The following is a 16,449-nucleotide window of genomic DNA, read 5'->3' as shown; positions in this document are numbered from 1 at the left end:
AACATGAAAAAAAAAAACCCAAACAAACAAACAAACAAACCACCACCACCCCCTCAAAAAAAAAACCTACCAGCACCCAAAGAAAGCAAGTGATTGGATTGTTAGAAGTTACAGGACAGATTTGGCAGTGTGACATTCAAGCCCTTTCTCAACTAAAGAGCCCCTCTCTCTCTCCTGTTACACAGCTCTTCAGAAGATGGTCTGTAACAGAAACATTGCACTGCTGCTTGCTCCACTGGGGTTCTCAGGAAAGAATCTAGTGGTTAAATGTCCCACAGAGAATTCAGTACATTTCATAAAGGTAGCTGCACTAAGTGAACTCAAAGTAGAAGACCTGGCAATTGTATTTGGTGAACTCATCAGCCAGACTTCTTGCCTGGATGGCCAGTCATTTCAGATTGTTTCAACCAGAATGCAGAGAATTTATGTTGCCTGCATGTGAACAGCAAGCCCATATGTCCAAGTTCAGACACCCTCCAATTTCAGTTGTGGTTTCTTGTACCACTACGCAGATGCTTTTTCCTCACCTACCCAAGAATGCAAACTGGAGAAAACTCTAAAAAAGGCATCTTTGTGTAAGGTGTCTGATCAGGGAGAAAATAGCTCTGCAACAAATTCACCAGGGGTGAATGTATGTCACAGCTTCTCCTGCACAAAATCAAAACAGCTCCTTTGTGTGTCATTTTCCCATGCTGCTCACTGATAAAAGAGACTCTACGTTAACTGCAAGAGAATTAGCCAGTCCTTTTGAAGCTGGAAAGTGACCTCTTACTTTGGTAGGGCCATGAGTAAAGCATAAAGACAACCTCCAAGCACAGAAAGGCCACAGGTAACAGTGCCACTGACTGATGAAAGTCACTATCACCCTAGCACCAGAGAACTTTGAACAAGCTTCAGACTTCCCCCCTCAGAATTTTCAGCACTGGTTGATGACGAGAGAGAAGGCATCAGTAATCCAGAATCCAAAATGTTGTGATGGAAACAGACACAGACAGTTACATCAACATCTGCCTAACACATCTGGACCTGTCAACCATAACGTTGCTCTCAGACCACTTAATGGTTCTTCAGAGGTCACTGCTGTGGTCAAAATACTCCAACTCACCAACCCACCTTTGGTTCCATTTGGGAAGATGGCTGCACTCACAGCTATATGTCCCTTCAGGACATAGGTGAAGCATTCCTGTCAAAGAAATGTGTGCAATAAGTAAACAGGGAAAGGCAAAACTTTGTCTTCCCCAGGAACGGCAAGAAAGACTGCATCTCGAAGCAAATTGCGGAGGATCTGGAAAGACTTGCTCAGGCTCTCCTATGGCTGGCAATGCCAAAGCAAATCATGAGCAGAAAGAGTTTAAATTACTCAGAAGATCTTTCTCCGCTAATTATGGAGAGTGCGTCACAATCTCAGACTGCAAGTTTAGCAGCAGTATTCACCTGACCTACATGACTGATTTTCTCTGTGGCTGCAGTTTCACTTCCCGAGCATACCCTACAGCATATTTTCATCACTGAGTGAACTATAATGATGAAATTAGTTTTAATTAAAGAAGCAATTTAAAATAAACAAAATTACATTGCTGTATTTCCAACACAGACCTTCTCAGATAAGTCTGAGACTGGTTTTTTATATGGTACACCAGACACAAACCACTACTGCAGCCTTGCATTAGACACTGAGCTTCGCACTAAATTAAACCCTCCTAACTCCCATGTTGGACAAGGCAGTAATGTTTGTCCTCAGCCTGCTGATTTTATTATTTCTTTTTTGCAGATTACGTCATTTTGCAGATGAGAGGTGTGCATTGTGAGATAGAAAGGTGTCGTTCTCTAAATCGCTTAGTTTATATTTTGGAAGTCTGACAGCCTCCTTTTCATTCTTTATCAAAATACTGTCACATATTATTAAATAAATGATACTTGATAGAGCACTTTGACTATATAGCAATAAGGCACACCATTACTAATTTGTTTAAGTATCCCTAATAATAAGGGTCAGATCACAAACCACACTGAGATGCCAAATTACCTTTTCATAGGCTGATGGTGTGCCAAAATGCACTGTCCTGGTCACATCTGTTGTACCATCTCTTCAGAGGCAAACAAAGATGCAGGAAGCAAAGGGATGAGGGAAAAAGAAAGATCAAAGTGAGATTGCACAGAAAATCCAGTCACACTGCAGCAAACCAACCAAACTCATAACTGGGTAAAGTCATCTGCTCTGTGCTACACAAGACTGATGATGTAATAGTTCCTAATCTCAAAAATTCCTGAACACACATGTCCCAGATGTAGCAATAATGATTTACGATTCAAAATGTTATCTTTCATGCATAAGCATCCCAAAGCTCTTTGCAAATTAGAATCTAAACTGCTCATAAAAATGATGCTAATTTGAGGTTTAGCAACTGGTACCTGCTCATTGAGGACAGAACAGAGAAGGCCAAATTTAGTCTATTTGTATGGAAGATGATTCATTAGCAGCTTAAAAATATATACTTACACACAAATGACAGCTACCAGCTCCGGAAAGGGAAGTGTAAGGGGGTATAGTGCCCCTTTCATCCTCAGCATGTCTTATGCTAAGATTTCTAGAAGTTATCTAGCACTTGGATAGGGGTTAGTCTGAGATGTCAGAAACTGGCTCTAACTTCCTTCTACAAATATCATTTTGAGTCTGCTGTCAAAAACACAGAGGCTCTTGAAATAATGAGTTCCCTTTGAAACACCCACTCCTGTGCCTGTGCTTTTCCCCAGCACACACAGGCCATGGTCACAAAGAACTCACGGTTTAACTACCCAGCAGGGACAAGCAGAGCATCCCTGACACAGTGCTGTGGTAAGTGCCATTGATGTCCAGCTTACATTGTATTCAAAGGACTGCTTTTTATAGTAGCACTAAGGAAATCATTAATTAGGCCATCAGAGGGGAGGAAAAAAAAGATCTCCTTGTAAAAATCTTATCAAAGGATGTCTGTATGGTTCTTTTTCAAAGCTCTTCCTGACTGACATAACAAAAAGGAATAGCTCTAAAGACAAAGCTCATCTCAAAGGAGCAGCCAGGCCTGTCCTGCATCTTTCTGAACAAGCCACTTCTCATCTATTTACACTGGTTAAAAACATCACTTCTTTCATTTTCCATGGAGTCAGAATTCCACAGCAAACAGCTGCAGAGATTGAGGCCACTGAATGGCACTGTCAAAACAGCACTGAGTGAGTCAACAGACGTGACGCCTTCCCAAAAACACACCTGAGACCCAAGTGGCCACTGGGATGAGAAACCCTGCCTCTGAGTCTCTCTCTGGAAAGGCAGAGAACACCACAGGGCAGTGCTGTCCTGTTCCTTTGCGCCACCTTGTTCTGACCTCAACATCAGTCAAATCTGCCCACAGGGCAGATATTGGCAGGGTAGGTGCCTCACTCAGCTGTGCAGGCTGCTGTGTAGGCAGCCCAAGGCTAAACCAGGGCAGTCAGGCCTGCTCCCTGTTCCCTGCAGCTCTAACACCAATGTGCCAGGTGAGCAGTGCTGCAACAGACAGCTACCATCACACTGGTAATGGGACTCAGACAGGAACTGCACTTTTAGATCTCGTCCCCGACCCCAGACAAGGCTTGTTGGCAGCCCTAGTCTGCTGTCCTGAGCCTAGGTCAGGGCCTCCTGTCACGGATCAGTCACCCACTGACTGATGCACTTGGCTATATTCAGAATCCCACAAACTCCCTCCGGAGGGGATACAATAAGCAGGCTCTCTGTGAAATGGCGCTGCGCTCAAAACTACACATTGCCGTGCTTGCTGCAGCAACTGTGAGCTGACCCTGCAGGTGGTCACTGGGAGCAGAAAACATAGCGGTTCAGCACCGTTCATCCCACTCACTTGTACTGTGCTCCTGAGTCCAGGAGGTAGATCTCGTTCACAGACAGCGTTCTGTTGGTCTCAGGAACTGGCCTGTTCAGATAAACACAAAGTTTTTTGTTCCACAGTTTTAAGGTATCCAACCCACGTCTGCAGTCCAGAAACCATATTAAGTGTACGCTTGGATGTGTCGGCTCTGATTTCTTGTGGCAGTGATGGAAATCCCACACACGCTGAGCCAGGGATCATTCTGAGGAGTGTATTTGTCTACAGTAAATAGCACTACAGTACAAAGAACAGCTTTGTTGCTTCCAGCAAAACCCTCAACATCTGTTCCTGGACACACTTCAGAACAGTTTGCACTTCATACTCATCCTTCCCAGACTTCTACCCCCAAAATAGTCCTTTTCTATGGCCCCTGAGCAGATCAGCATCATAATACATGCATGCTGCCCACAGGGAGAGATCTTTATTTAGTAAGCATGGAAACTCTGGTGGAATAAAGCAAAATGGCAATCAACAGTGACTACATCTCCCTGGAGTACTCTGTTGTGACTCCACAAAGAAGCCAGAAAACTCATTCCAACTATGTTTGCTGAAGGATGAAAGGAGAAGTTGTGTTTCTCTTACTTGTAGTGAATGATGGCTCCATTTGGACCTGTGCTTGATATGGTAGCAAAACTCAATTCAACAAAGTCTTTCTGTTGGCTGAAAGAAAAGATTGTGATCACTACAGCCCAAGTGAGAGGAGCACACCAGGCACCCGAGGCACCGGGAGTGCCCCACCCTCAATTTCACATCACCTCAGCCTTCCCCTTAGCATTGAAAGCCATCTGGGCAAGCACACTCGGGTAGGAGAATTGTACGGATCGAAGCCCTACCCTCCCAACCATGTGGAAACCTGCTTTCCATCTCTGCCCTTTCCTTACAAGCAGAAAATTCACCACCCAGACCACCCAGGGAAGAGAGGTCCTGAACAATTTCTTCTTTATTATTTATTTACTCAAAGGCATTTTTAGAGTCCTGCTGATGTACACATGGGAGTATCTCTCAATACAAATGGTGCTCATTCTCCATCAGAAGAGGAGGAAATCTAACTCTTACATCATCTCCTCTGTGGTAGGAAAGCAACTGTCTCGTATTTAAGCATCCTAACCTGCAGCACTCCTCATTGCTATCTCAAAAGGAAAGCGGATAGGATCCAGTGGGCTGGGACTTGTACCTCCCAAGAGACCCAATTCTTCCCCAACTCTTTCAAGTGTTCAAAGAAATCCTGTAGTAATGGTTTGTCCTCAGGTAAAATATATCTGCGAGTGAGCTGGATTTCTAAAGAATAAAATAAAAACAAAGGATAAAAATGCCACCCAGAAAACATCCTCACAGAGGATTTGCTTTTTACCTGCGAAACTCCTCTGCTTTGTCTGCAGCAATTATTTCTGTTACTGTTCCCTTGGGAACCTAGTGGACAAAGATGTAGGCTGAATTAGTACACCAACAAGCAAAGAAAGTGCTGTATGCTTAAGCACTGGGCCTCGTCTGCGCATTATGAAACCCAGTCTTGAAGTGGCCTCTTTCCAGGTTTTCTGTCCTCATTCCTCAGTAATGACAAACACAGACCTAGCAATATTGTACAGGGCATGTAAGAAGCAGGAAGCAGAGACAGTCACAGCAGGATTGCTGACCCCTGACTAGGGAGCAGTTAGTGCGGTATTAACTTCACTGAGATATGTACAGAGGTGATATCTCACAAGGCAACATCTCGTCACAGACAGGTTGCACTAAGCTTAAACAGTTGTCTTTATTAGCAGTATTAGCAGAATTTTTGTCCTTTTAAATCAGAAATGGAAGCAGTTGCAGGAAAAACAAAGGACATTAAATTTTACTTTAGGCATTTGATAAATTAAAACCTGTGACACAACTTCCCTGGGACTGGACAAGAGGCAAAGAGGAGCAAGAGCTAGGTTTCATAACCCCTCAGGCAGACTTCTTGAGGTACTCAGACATGTAAAAAGGCACCTTCTGGAAGTCATGAAGCCATCTCCATGGGTAAAGTCAATGGACTCAGACATGCAGTAGCACAGAAGGAGCACAGGTTAGTAAGTTGCTGTGTTAACACCTGGTACTCTGCACCTTCACTGGGTACTTCTAACCCAGAAAAAACACGAGTAATTTGTCTTTATCCCATTTTCACTGCACATGGGCATGACTGCACCTCTCCATTCATAAACATCTAATCTGTCCATACTGCCAGACAACACTGATTATCATGAGAATAATTCCAAAGTATTGCACAAACTGGATATTATTTCATGATTTACACTACCAAACTAGCACAAGACAGTATTAACACTATATTAAGCCTGTTCAGGTCATTTCTCACCTGCTCTGGCTTTGGTCTGTGTAAAATGAATGTGAGTATGTTTTAAAAAAAATTCATTCAGCCTTGGATGAAAGCATGATTGAAATCCCCCCCAAAAACCAGATAAAACCCCAACTGTTTCCCCACTTTTAGCAAAGGCACTATAAAGACTATAAGAAAGTTTATACTAATGAAGTATTTTACACAACAATAACATCTCCAAGTTAAAAAAAAAATAATACACTACCTCTTTCTCCAGCCAGTTAAAGAGCTCACACAGGGCAACAGCATCTTTAATCTATGTTAAAATAGGCACAAAAAAGGGAATTGAGAAGAAAATAGATTTATCAAGTCTCAGTATAAGCAGTTTTTGATGCAAAAGAATTCGACCCGCAAGTTTCAGAAACACAAGCTAAGAGATGATCTAAGAGGTCTTTCCAGGTTCTGCAGCCTGTAATTAATACAGGCACTGGAAATGTATCTGGACAATTAAATAAACATTAATAAAGGTTTACTGCTGGGAAGTATCTTACTGTGAAGAATTACCAAGTACTCAGCAAACACTGGCTTTACCCCACACATGACTTTCAAGTTTCTTTTGCCTCAACACACAAGATCTTGCACTGCAGATTGTGGAAGGCAACAACACGAAACATCTGGTGATGCGACAGTGGAACATGCCCTTCGGGCACACAGGCACCGCAGTTTCTGTCACACTGCTTCTGCCTTCTCTCTTGCCTGATGAGCCCCATTTTTCTTCCTTTTTTCTACATGCTTGCAGCATGCAGGGGCAAGAAGCAGGAGACAAGTGTACAAAAGCAAGGCACAAGTTTGTCCTCAGGTGGCAGGTGACAAAGTGTCTCTTCTCAGTACAAGTATTTTTACTTCCCCTTAACTAGCAGGGAAAGAAAAGCATTGAAATAGAAAGTAGCAGTTCCCAAGAAGCTAGCAGAAAATATGGGACAAGTCCAGAATTGCCAGCCCTGTTTTAACTGGCACATTTCTCCTGTTGTGAAAACTGCTTGAAAATTAACAGGAAACAAACAAGAGAAAACTTCAGCCCCACCATGAACCTGCTTCACAGGCAGCTTCTTTGCTTGAAAATATGAAGCTTCCTGGGAAATCAGCCTCATTTCCAGAGTGTCATGATGATGACACAAAAACAGAGTGCTTTGAGGACACTGGCTGCTTCCGATCATCTTGGCCTGTGTTTTGCACCATGTGTTGAAGAATTTCTCTGTGTTCTTCAGGCTGTGTTTATTCAAGTGACAACAATTTGAAGACTCCACTGAGAAAGACAACAGAACTAACAAAGTCAAAAGAACATCCCTTTGAGGGCCCATACTCTAAACAACACTTCTCAAGTCTGCATGATCTTCCAACAGAGCAAGGTTGGTTCCTCACACTATTACAAATGTTGTTCTTCACTCCAAGGGAATGCTAAACAAGCAAAAAAACTGCTTCAACAGCAGCAGATGTCTGACAGAAAACCATTTTTATCCTGCCATTCAAATTCTTATTTGCTTTTTAATCCAAAACACTAAAACTGAAAGGAAATGTAATTTCTTTCCCTAAATGTAAAGCAAACCTCTTGCCATGTGCAAAGAGGTTCTCGAGGCTTCACTTACATGTGCTCTTCTCATGCCCTCTGTTTCCGATGCATTCTTCACAGCTTTTGCAATGCAGATGGGGGTATACGGGGTGAGGTATCGGTAAGCCTGCAGCAGAAGGACAGGGATTACTTGTGGATTAGTCAGACTACATAATCCTACAGGTTTAATAACTCAGCCTGGCCACAATTTGTACTTTGTCAGTCTCTCTCAACCTTCAGCGCTGTGAGATACTGGTTGCCAGTAGTCAGCTAAGTGTACTGGGGAATAAAGAGGAAAAACAGTCCCTGATTGAAGGAAGAACAGCCACAGGGAAATCTAAGGAACTAAAGGGTCAACGGCTTGTCATGAAGCAGGGTGAAGATCTGGATAACCTACATACCATGTATATCAATGTCTGAGCCATGGGTTTCCTGTTGCTGATGTACACTGAAGGCCCAGAGACAGCCAATGAGAACCACCAATCCCAGGGACTATGGTGGAACTTAGGCTGTGCAAACAGACGTAAAAAGTCACCTTGACTTGTAACCTGTCACCCTCAAGTAGCAGGGAGCAAAGGGTAGCCAGCCCAGGTACCGAGCTGTAGAGTTGAACCTGGTGGGCCCCTCAAGGCTCTGGCTCCTCCAGCACTGAGCATCACCACTTCTAATGATCAGCAGCTCTGACAAACACAACAAGACCCCAGGAAACATGAAAGGTCTTTGGAAAGCTGGGCTGTACATGCTGTCCACTTCTGAAAGGAGCTTACATCAGCGGTTTGAGACAAAGCTTTCCTGTGGCTGGACGGGGTGGCCCTGCCTTAAGAACTAGTAACTGATCCCTTACCACTGTGCACTTTCCCAAACATCACCTTAGATTAGCAGAAATGCTTGGCTGGTTCTGAGCATGTCTTCAGGAATTCACCAGCTGAGGTGACTTGCCCAAGCCTCGTCACACTTGGCATCAGAAGAAGGAATAAAACCAAAGGCTTTTGCCCCACAGTTCTCTGCTCTACCCATTATATTTCAGGAGATGGGATGAGCACCTGCACAAGCACAGCCCAAGCAACATGCTGTTTTCCTATTCTCAATGCACCAGCATACAAATAAACACCACTCAAATTAATGGGAAAGGCCTGGTAGACCCTCAGCAAAGACCGATTTCACACAAATCCCACAAGCTTACAGTTTCCAAATTCTTAAAAATAGCAAGAAAATTACAGTACATCATTATGCAGAAACTAAAGTACTGAAGAAGCCACAAGAAAGTCAGGGAAGTCCTTTTATCAGGATCAGGACAAAACTTCTCAACAGTCAGATTCTTAGATTGGCTTGCCTTTTACAGATACTGGTACGTTCTATTAATCTTCTGTGAAAAGCATATTTACATGCAGTTGTAGGGAAATCTATAAAGGGTTTGCAGATCTGTGTTTAATAATGGACTGGATTTTTGCCAGTGTCAATATTTGGCTTTGATGGAGACAGACGGTAGATGGACTTCCAGCACTGGGGTTCTTCAAAGCACTCCAGGCCAGTTGCTCAGCTGGTGTAAAGTGGTGTGGCGTAGAGCTGGAGAAAGACGCCCAGCATGAGGAACTGGGAAACCTTTGGCTCTTTCAGTGACTCTCTAAGTGGTTTTTAATCAAGACATTTCAGTCCTTCGTCTCCTGCTTTCTATTGCACAGAGCTCCCTGAGGCAGGGACTCTCCCATTGCTTACCGAGGGCACGTAGCACTGTAATGACTCAGTATCAGCCAAAACTTCCAGTGTTAACGGGGTAAACAATGTCAGTACAACTCATTACATTCCTTAATCTAGGCCAGACCTGCTGTACTTCTCCATATGGATGCTCTGCGTAAATCATCTACAGCAACTTACCCAAACTGGGGCTAGTCCCTTGACTCCAACTACAGCAAGGGGTATTCTACTCTGAAGTCAAAAGAGCAACAACAATTTATCATGAAGTTCCACAGACTCTATGCTTTCTGCTACCTTGAATGAAAGAGAGTGGGCAAAATGTCAGTATTCTGTACTAAGAGGCCATTTGCACCAAGAAATGGATTGACGGTGCCAGAAGATTTAACCCTGAGCAGGGGCAAAAAACTGTCTACCTATCTTGCTCATGTACATGTCTTGTTGCTTTTTAAAACAAAAAACAAAACAAAACAAAACACACAACATGAAACACACAAAGCAAACTGCACGTTTCCCTCAAGTCAGTGCAGAGGCACAGACAGCCACATCCCGTATTAAAGGGACACGTTGAAAGCAACAAAACTTTCTAGACCTGTTTGGTTTTACCATCTGTCCTGATGTACCAAGTGCAATGAAGCTATTAACATGTATAAGTGAATGTCATCACTGGAGAAAAATAACGCATGGTTCCTGGTATTTTGGCCATGAGAGCTGTAGAGTTTAAGCAGAGGTTTCTGCCGGTATCAAACTGTGGCAGCCTGGGGGTACACACACACAGACCTTGCTCTTAGGATTTTGCCTTTTGGAACACACAAAGCTGAGACCACTCTTAAAATTTCTGCACACAGTAAAAGCCTTTAGACCCCATGAGTTAGCTCTGTTGTCACAGGTACGGCTGTATCGTACGCACACCTGCAGCACAACCATGCAGTACATGAAACAGGCAAGAGATATCTGCCTGCCTGGTGGAGGTGGAAACCTGGTGATGGGTGAATGCAGGCTTGCAGCCAAACACTTTTTACAATTTAGTTCTTCCCTCAGCGACGCCTTCATCTGAGCCCTGCAGTTCTCAGGCAGGAAGCCTGGACTGTTAGTAACCCAGCACAAGCACAGATTACATTCACTGATCCCTGACTCCCAGCCATATTTACTCACAGTATCTGCTAGGTACTAGGTATCTCTGTAAACTGGACGGCATTCCAGAGAATGTGGTCTTCTAGCAAACAAGAGATGTACACAAGATGCATGGAAACTGGCTTATTTGTCTGTAGTTGCTGCTGTGTCCTTCCTTGAGTATCTCCTCTCATGACTACTGGAATATTAGGTGAACTGCAGGACTGCCAGACAGCCAAGTTCAAGTACAAGGGTAAGATATAGCAAGTACAGCTGTACCAAAATTATTCTGATGCCACAACTGTCCCTCAGCAGATGCACTCACTGCATGGACAACCAGTCCCTGCAGGTTATCTGTGTCCTCACAAGGTTCCCTGCTGCAACAACTTTGTTGCCCTGTCCCACCCATCTTTGCTACCAGACGTCACACACTGCCTGATATCCTCAAGCCACTGAAATAAATAAGAGGAGCCATCTTCAGACACTCAGATCAAGCCCAATGCCCCCTCCTGAAAGTCCTGCTCAACCTTCTTGCTTCAGTTTCTGCAAGCTTCCAGCTCTCACTGCTGGTCCACATAAGGCTGATGCTCCAGCCATGGGCAGAATGACCCAAGTTCACCCTGCTCCCTCTCTCCCTCCCCTCTCTCACTGTACTTGTTTTATCTTAAGCCGACAATTCTTTGGGTAAACCGGCTTAGTGAGTTGGAAGGGCAGCTCCAGCAAGAGCAACCTCTTGATACCTCAGCATGGCTGGATCCGTTCCGCACAAGCTCCAGCCTGCATCATGCTTTGCAGAGGGGAAGCTGAGGCCAGCTGCCCTTATTAACACCGTTCCTGACCATGCTGAGCAGAGAGGAGAAAAGTATTTTTCATTGCAAGGACCACTAACCTTGGGAACGGCCTCAGTCAGAGCATAGCTGGCTTTGTCACTGAGCCACACTTTCTCCTTGGGTGAGAGGCCTGCACCAACAGCCTGCAGCTCTGACAGGATAGATCCGTAGGGCATCACCTGGATTTTAAACTCAGGCTCCAAGGTGGAGTCGAGCTGTAAGTGCTCCCTCACAGCTGGGTCCATCATCCGGTCACCATCGATGAAGAGCCTGAGAAACAAATCAGACAGAGCAGATAGGTGGGACCATATCTGACAGCGGCTGGAGTAAAGGAGGGAAGGAGAAACCATTCTGGTGACATTTCAGGGAAAAAGGAGTTTGTTAATTATGCGTTATACTTTGTCCTATACTGTTTTAACCGCTGGCCTTCACACAGCTTAAATCCTGCTTTGAAATTAAGACGTACCACTCCGCTGAGAGGAAAGGAGCTGATAGCACTTTTGTTTGTATGACACGTTCAAAATGGCTGCATCTCATCACTGCGCTTCAAGCAGGAGAGAGTAACAGAGGCAAATAATGGCCATTCTCTAATTTTTAAGGGCAACATCTGGAAATGGAAAAGCTACTGCTGTTCTAAATACCACATTGTTCTTACTTTCACTGAATTGGAAAGTTCTGCTCAACCATCACATACAACCTGTACTCACCCAGCCAGGTTTTCCCTCAGATGCATCTAGCTACCAGCTTGGAGATGCCTGTAAAAGACTTGTGCTTGCTGAGGCTCATTATACGGGGCAGTCACAGGAAAGAAGCCGCCTGTCATAAGCCAGCCCTGAAACTTTTCTACACAGTCCCTGCAGTTTTGAAGTGACTCATCAATGACATTAGAGAAAAGTTTTCCAATGTCCAGGCCAGCGTTGGCTCTTACCCACATTTCAGCCAGGGCTCCGAGGGCCCTCCACATTATCTCAGGGTGACAGACAGAGGGATGAGCCATCATGCCCAAGGTCACCCAGCAAGTCAGCCGAGCTGCTGAGGAGTGCAGCAGAGCTCTTGGCTGCCTCTCTAGCTCTGATCAGGGGAGGAGAGTAATTAACGTTGAAGGCAAAAGTGCTCAGAAAGGACATTAAAGCACCCGAGCGTAGGCGTTTTGAAAAGACAAATGCTTTGCTATAACAGCTCTCCCACAGAAAAATGCATCTTGGGGAACAGAAGAGGGGAATACAAGCACCTGATTGTGTTCATTCCTATGACGGCGTATGCAAAAAACACAGGATTGTACTCAACATCAGAGCCTCGGAGGTTGAAAAGCCCTGGAAAATAAGAACGCCAAGAATCACAGTCCTGGTTCATCTTTTGCAACATTAGAGAAAGCCAAAAAGAATGTCAGCAAAACACAGTCAAGCAATGAGTCGCCACCGGTGCAGGCTGCGGGTCCAGCTCCCACCCAGCTGTCCCACGTCCTGCTGCTTTTCTGGCAATCCTACGTTTTTGCCAGGAGATGGCACCAGAACTGCAGTTTAAACACTCCCATTGAGCAAGGAAATTGGGGTTTAACTTCTAAAGGAGGGCTGGCTTGGAAGAAAGCAGGTACAGACAAAAAAAGAGAAGGACACATATAAAAAAAAGTAGCGTTTGCCCTTTCTGGTCTGTGCAATGCAATAAAAGCCCACTTCTCAACAACCAGAAGACTTCAAAGTTACAAGTTATCATTTCATTCCAGTCCTTCTTTTGATACTTGAGGGAAGAGGGAGACACAATAGGCAAGACTAAAATACTCTAGAATGGCCTCTCATTTGGGTGCCTCCAACATCTCAGATATAGATTGCAAAGTCTTAGTTTTTTTTCACACAGATTTTATCCCGTACAACTCCAGGCAAAGCCAAGAGGGGAAGTAGATGTTCGGCATCTCCAAACTCCTGATTTTAGGGTCAAATAAAAACCCCAGGGTATCCAATTAGCTGAAATGAATTACTCAAGGCAATAAGGCCAGCCAGCAGGACAGCTGAGAAAAGAACCAACATGTCCTAAATCACAACCCAGCACTGTATTCATCAAACTGTGCAAATTCTGCCATGAAAGTAAAAATAGAGTTTGATTCTCCCCAGGGAAGCAGTAGGTCACTTGAAAGCAGGAAAGAGCCACAAAACTCTTTACCGCATGGGTACAAACTTCCTCGCTCAGCCGACTCCCAATGCAGTAAGGAGGCAACAGCCTCCTCTGTGGCTCTCTTTCTGTCCCCAGAAACTTGTCTGGAGTTTAATAAAGTGAATTGAATTAGATAAAATTAAAGACTATTTGTCCCACTTCCCCATTTGGGATAGGAAATCAACCAGGCACCTGGCAATAAGCTTCTCTCATGACCTCCTCTGGTCCATCTTAAAATCCTTGATTCATAACCAAGCGTGGCTTTGCTGGAGACATTTAATCTGAAACCACCTCAGGGCACCAATTTATCATTAATTTAATTGGAGATGCGCCTGAAAAGGTGAGACACACAATCTCTGCTCACGCAGGCCTCCCCAGGGAGGAGTCATATTCACTACTCTCAGAAGTACCTCTTTCATGAAACAAGCTCTTTGCTCAGCGTCCCAGATCCAGGAGACCCCACAGACCTCAGCAAGATGGCTTCTCCCAGCGCCAGAGATGTTGCACTGGCAGCACTGGAGCCAGGAACACACCACCTTCATTTCTACCTTTTCAGATCAGGCACGGGGCACAGGCATTAGCAGCACTCACACCCTGCCAGCGCTATGTTCCCACTGCACCAGTCTGCGCACTGGTGATTTCTGCACAAAGGATACACGGCACTAGTAACGACAGTCCTGGGGAAACCACTGCTGTTTCTGGCCATTCTCCCTTCCTACACACTGGGCTGGGAGCCAGGGTGTGGAGACCTAGTCATCCTGGGGCCCCAAACACAGAGGGGACTCTCTAGTGGGACCCTGGGTTGAAATGATCTGGAAATACAAGTCGAGCCCTGACTTACTTGTTTTAACCAAAGCATTTGCCAAACACTGGAGACGTAGAGACTGACTTAAAAAGTCGTGACAATTAGGAAGATTACTGTGAATGCCGTGTACCCCACCCTTGCCTTATGTATACAAAGCCACATGTTGCATTGCTTTGTTTATAGCCCAGCCTCCACAGCAGCAAACAGTCTCCATCTTCCCATAGGGTGAGGCAGCATCAGGCTATTTTACAGCCAGAAAATCTCACAGGTCTTTTTTTTTTCCTCTTCAAACTGCCTCAGGCTTTATACATAACCTTCCTTTCCTTTTGCCTGGGCTGTTTTCAAAGGTGGTGATTTGCTGCATTTCCTGGGCCAAAAATGCACTCAGGAGCTGCATTGGTGTAACAAGGCACTGAGTAGAAATACAGGCTCGCTGTTTGTGACCTGTTATCGCCACTGCACTTGATACAAGTTAATCGACCTCTAACAAACATGTTGGCTGTCGTAAGTGCCTCTTACAGGGTTCTTCCTCTCCAAGGCAGGAAGGACAATTATTTTGTAGGAAGAACTGAGAAAGGAGATGCAAAGACTTACATGCTACTTCATCCAAGGCCGTTACCACAAACCACAGGACTTTCCTCTCAGCCATTTTTGAGCGGAGGGCTACAATTTTGTCTCTCCAGCTGACCCCTGCAAAACACAAAACTAAAAGCTACAGCCACCAGCTTTACTGGGCATGATGACGTAACCACGGATCAATGCACTGGATTCTGGAGGTACCCAAAACACACTGTGCTTGTGCTCCTCACTCCTTTCTAATAACTGATACAAACTATCTCAAACAAGCCACCCTCCAGACATCCATGGTTTTGTTTTGAAGTTTTCTAGCCTCTAGCAAATGGTTATTTGAAGTTCTGAGGACAAAGGGGTCATTAGATGAGGTCTAATCACCTTCTTGACCTATTCACAGTGGATTGTATTGCACTGCAGTAGTGTTTTTCTAACTGCTTTGGAAGAGGAGAGCAAAGGGGGATAGGGCAGTAATAACACTCCCTGTCTATTGGGAGTTAAGCTTCTCACCTGTGTAACTCAGGTTTAGCGTGATGAGAGGCTTGCAGGGGCGCTGAGGACAGTCTGTCCAGATTGTATCAATCAGGTTTTCTTTGACAGGCACAAGGTCATGGCCAGCACTTCTCAAGGCTTTGGACATCCTCTTCCACTGGTCTGCCAAAGGGAAAAGAGACAAGAGCAATGGCTTTAAAGAACACACACTGGTTCAACAATGGCCCCATTCACAAGGGGCAAACTCAAGAATCTGAGTCTCCTCGTTTCCTTCCAGCCTCTCCTTCTTCCCATTCCCTTAGAAAACAAAGCAAAAGCTACTGCAATTACAGTTCCACAAACGCAGCCATTACAGTCAGCAGCAGGTACAGAACCTTGCAGCCCTGGAGCCTCATGCTTGAGCTGAAGAACTGCTCCAGCTGGCAGACAGAAGTCACTGGAAGAAGCCACCCCAGAGGCTGCCGGAAGGGTGTCCTCTACCCCAGCGCAGAACCATGCTAGATCTCAGCTAGACGAGAGATAAGACGGGCTTCCACACCACCACAAGACTGATCCTTAGCCCATCTGAATCAAGCAAATGTCTCCCCTTGCCTCCAGTGACCGTTGGATTGGGCCCCATGTTCTGAAGCATGAGTAGATGGATACTTGTTGATTTGATATAAATGGTACCTCTCCAGGAATGTGCTTCCTACAGGGAAAGCTGCAGCGATGCCAAGACCACCAAGCAGGAGCAGCAGCATGAGTTTTGCCTGGGTGTTCTGGCTCACATGCTGGCCAAGGCATTCAGCAACTTTGTACTGAAGTGCCCGTGACAAGCCACAGCACAGACAAAAGGAGGTGGATCGGGAGTCTGCTTTTCAGGTAAGGTCACTGCAAGCCCAGAGAGTAGTTCTCATCCTTTGTGTTTTGGAGTCAATGCACTGCTGTGGAGCTCTCATAATACATGCCTAAAACCAAAATCCAGCCTGTTTTGCTTAACAGTTTAACCCACCACCCCA

General features: G+C 45.0%; 1 protein-coding gene across 5 annotated transcripts in view; it reads right to left on the bottom strand.

Annotated features, from left to right (window-relative positions):
• XPNPEP1 (X-prolyl aminopeptidase 1) overlaps window positions 1-16,449 on the bottom strand; it is a 32,784-nt gene that overhangs the window by 3,654 nt on the left and 12,681 nt on the right. For 4 of the 5 annotated variants that reach the window (XR_014227896.1, XM_082309405.1, XM_082309406.1 and 1 more), the window contains 11 exons: window positions 15,470-15,613; window positions 14,984-15,079; window positions 12,668-12,749; window positions 11,496-11,706; window positions 7,839-7,928; window positions 6,458-6,508; window positions 5,251-5,309; window positions 4,482-4,559; window positions 3,873-3,944; window positions 2,027-2,087; window positions 1,114-1,183 (listed from right to left, as the gene is read on the bottom strand). Coding sequence is in view for 4 of the 5 variants with exons in the window: in XM_082309405.1 (XP_082165531.1) it covers window positions 1,114-1,183; window positions 2,027-2,087; window positions 3,873-3,944; window positions 4,482-4,559; window positions 5,251-5,309; window positions 6,458-6,508; window positions 7,839-7,928; window positions 11,496-11,706; window positions 12,668-12,749; window positions 14,984-15,079; window positions 15,470-15,613 (1,014 nt within the window). In the remaining variant the exon portion in view is untranslated. The remainder of the gene's footprint in view (window positions 1-1,113; window positions 1,184-2,026; window positions 2,088-3,872; window positions 3,945-4,481; window positions 4,560-5,250; window positions 5,310-6,457; window positions 6,509-7,838; window positions 7,929-11,495; window positions 11,707-12,667; window positions 12,750-14,983; window positions 15,080-15,469; window positions 15,614-16,449) is intronic. The other variant, XM_082309407.1, reaches the window with a different exon arrangement.

This window comes from Platalea leucorodia (genome assembly GCF_965183815.1).
Source record: "Platalea leucorodia genome assembly, chromosome: 4".
Lineage (NCBI taxonomy): Eukaryota > Metazoa > Chordata > Aves > Pelecaniformes > Threskiornithidae > Platalea > Platalea leucorodia.
Note: the sequence above shows the minus strand (reverse complement) of the source record. Positions and strands in the feature narration are given on the sequence as shown.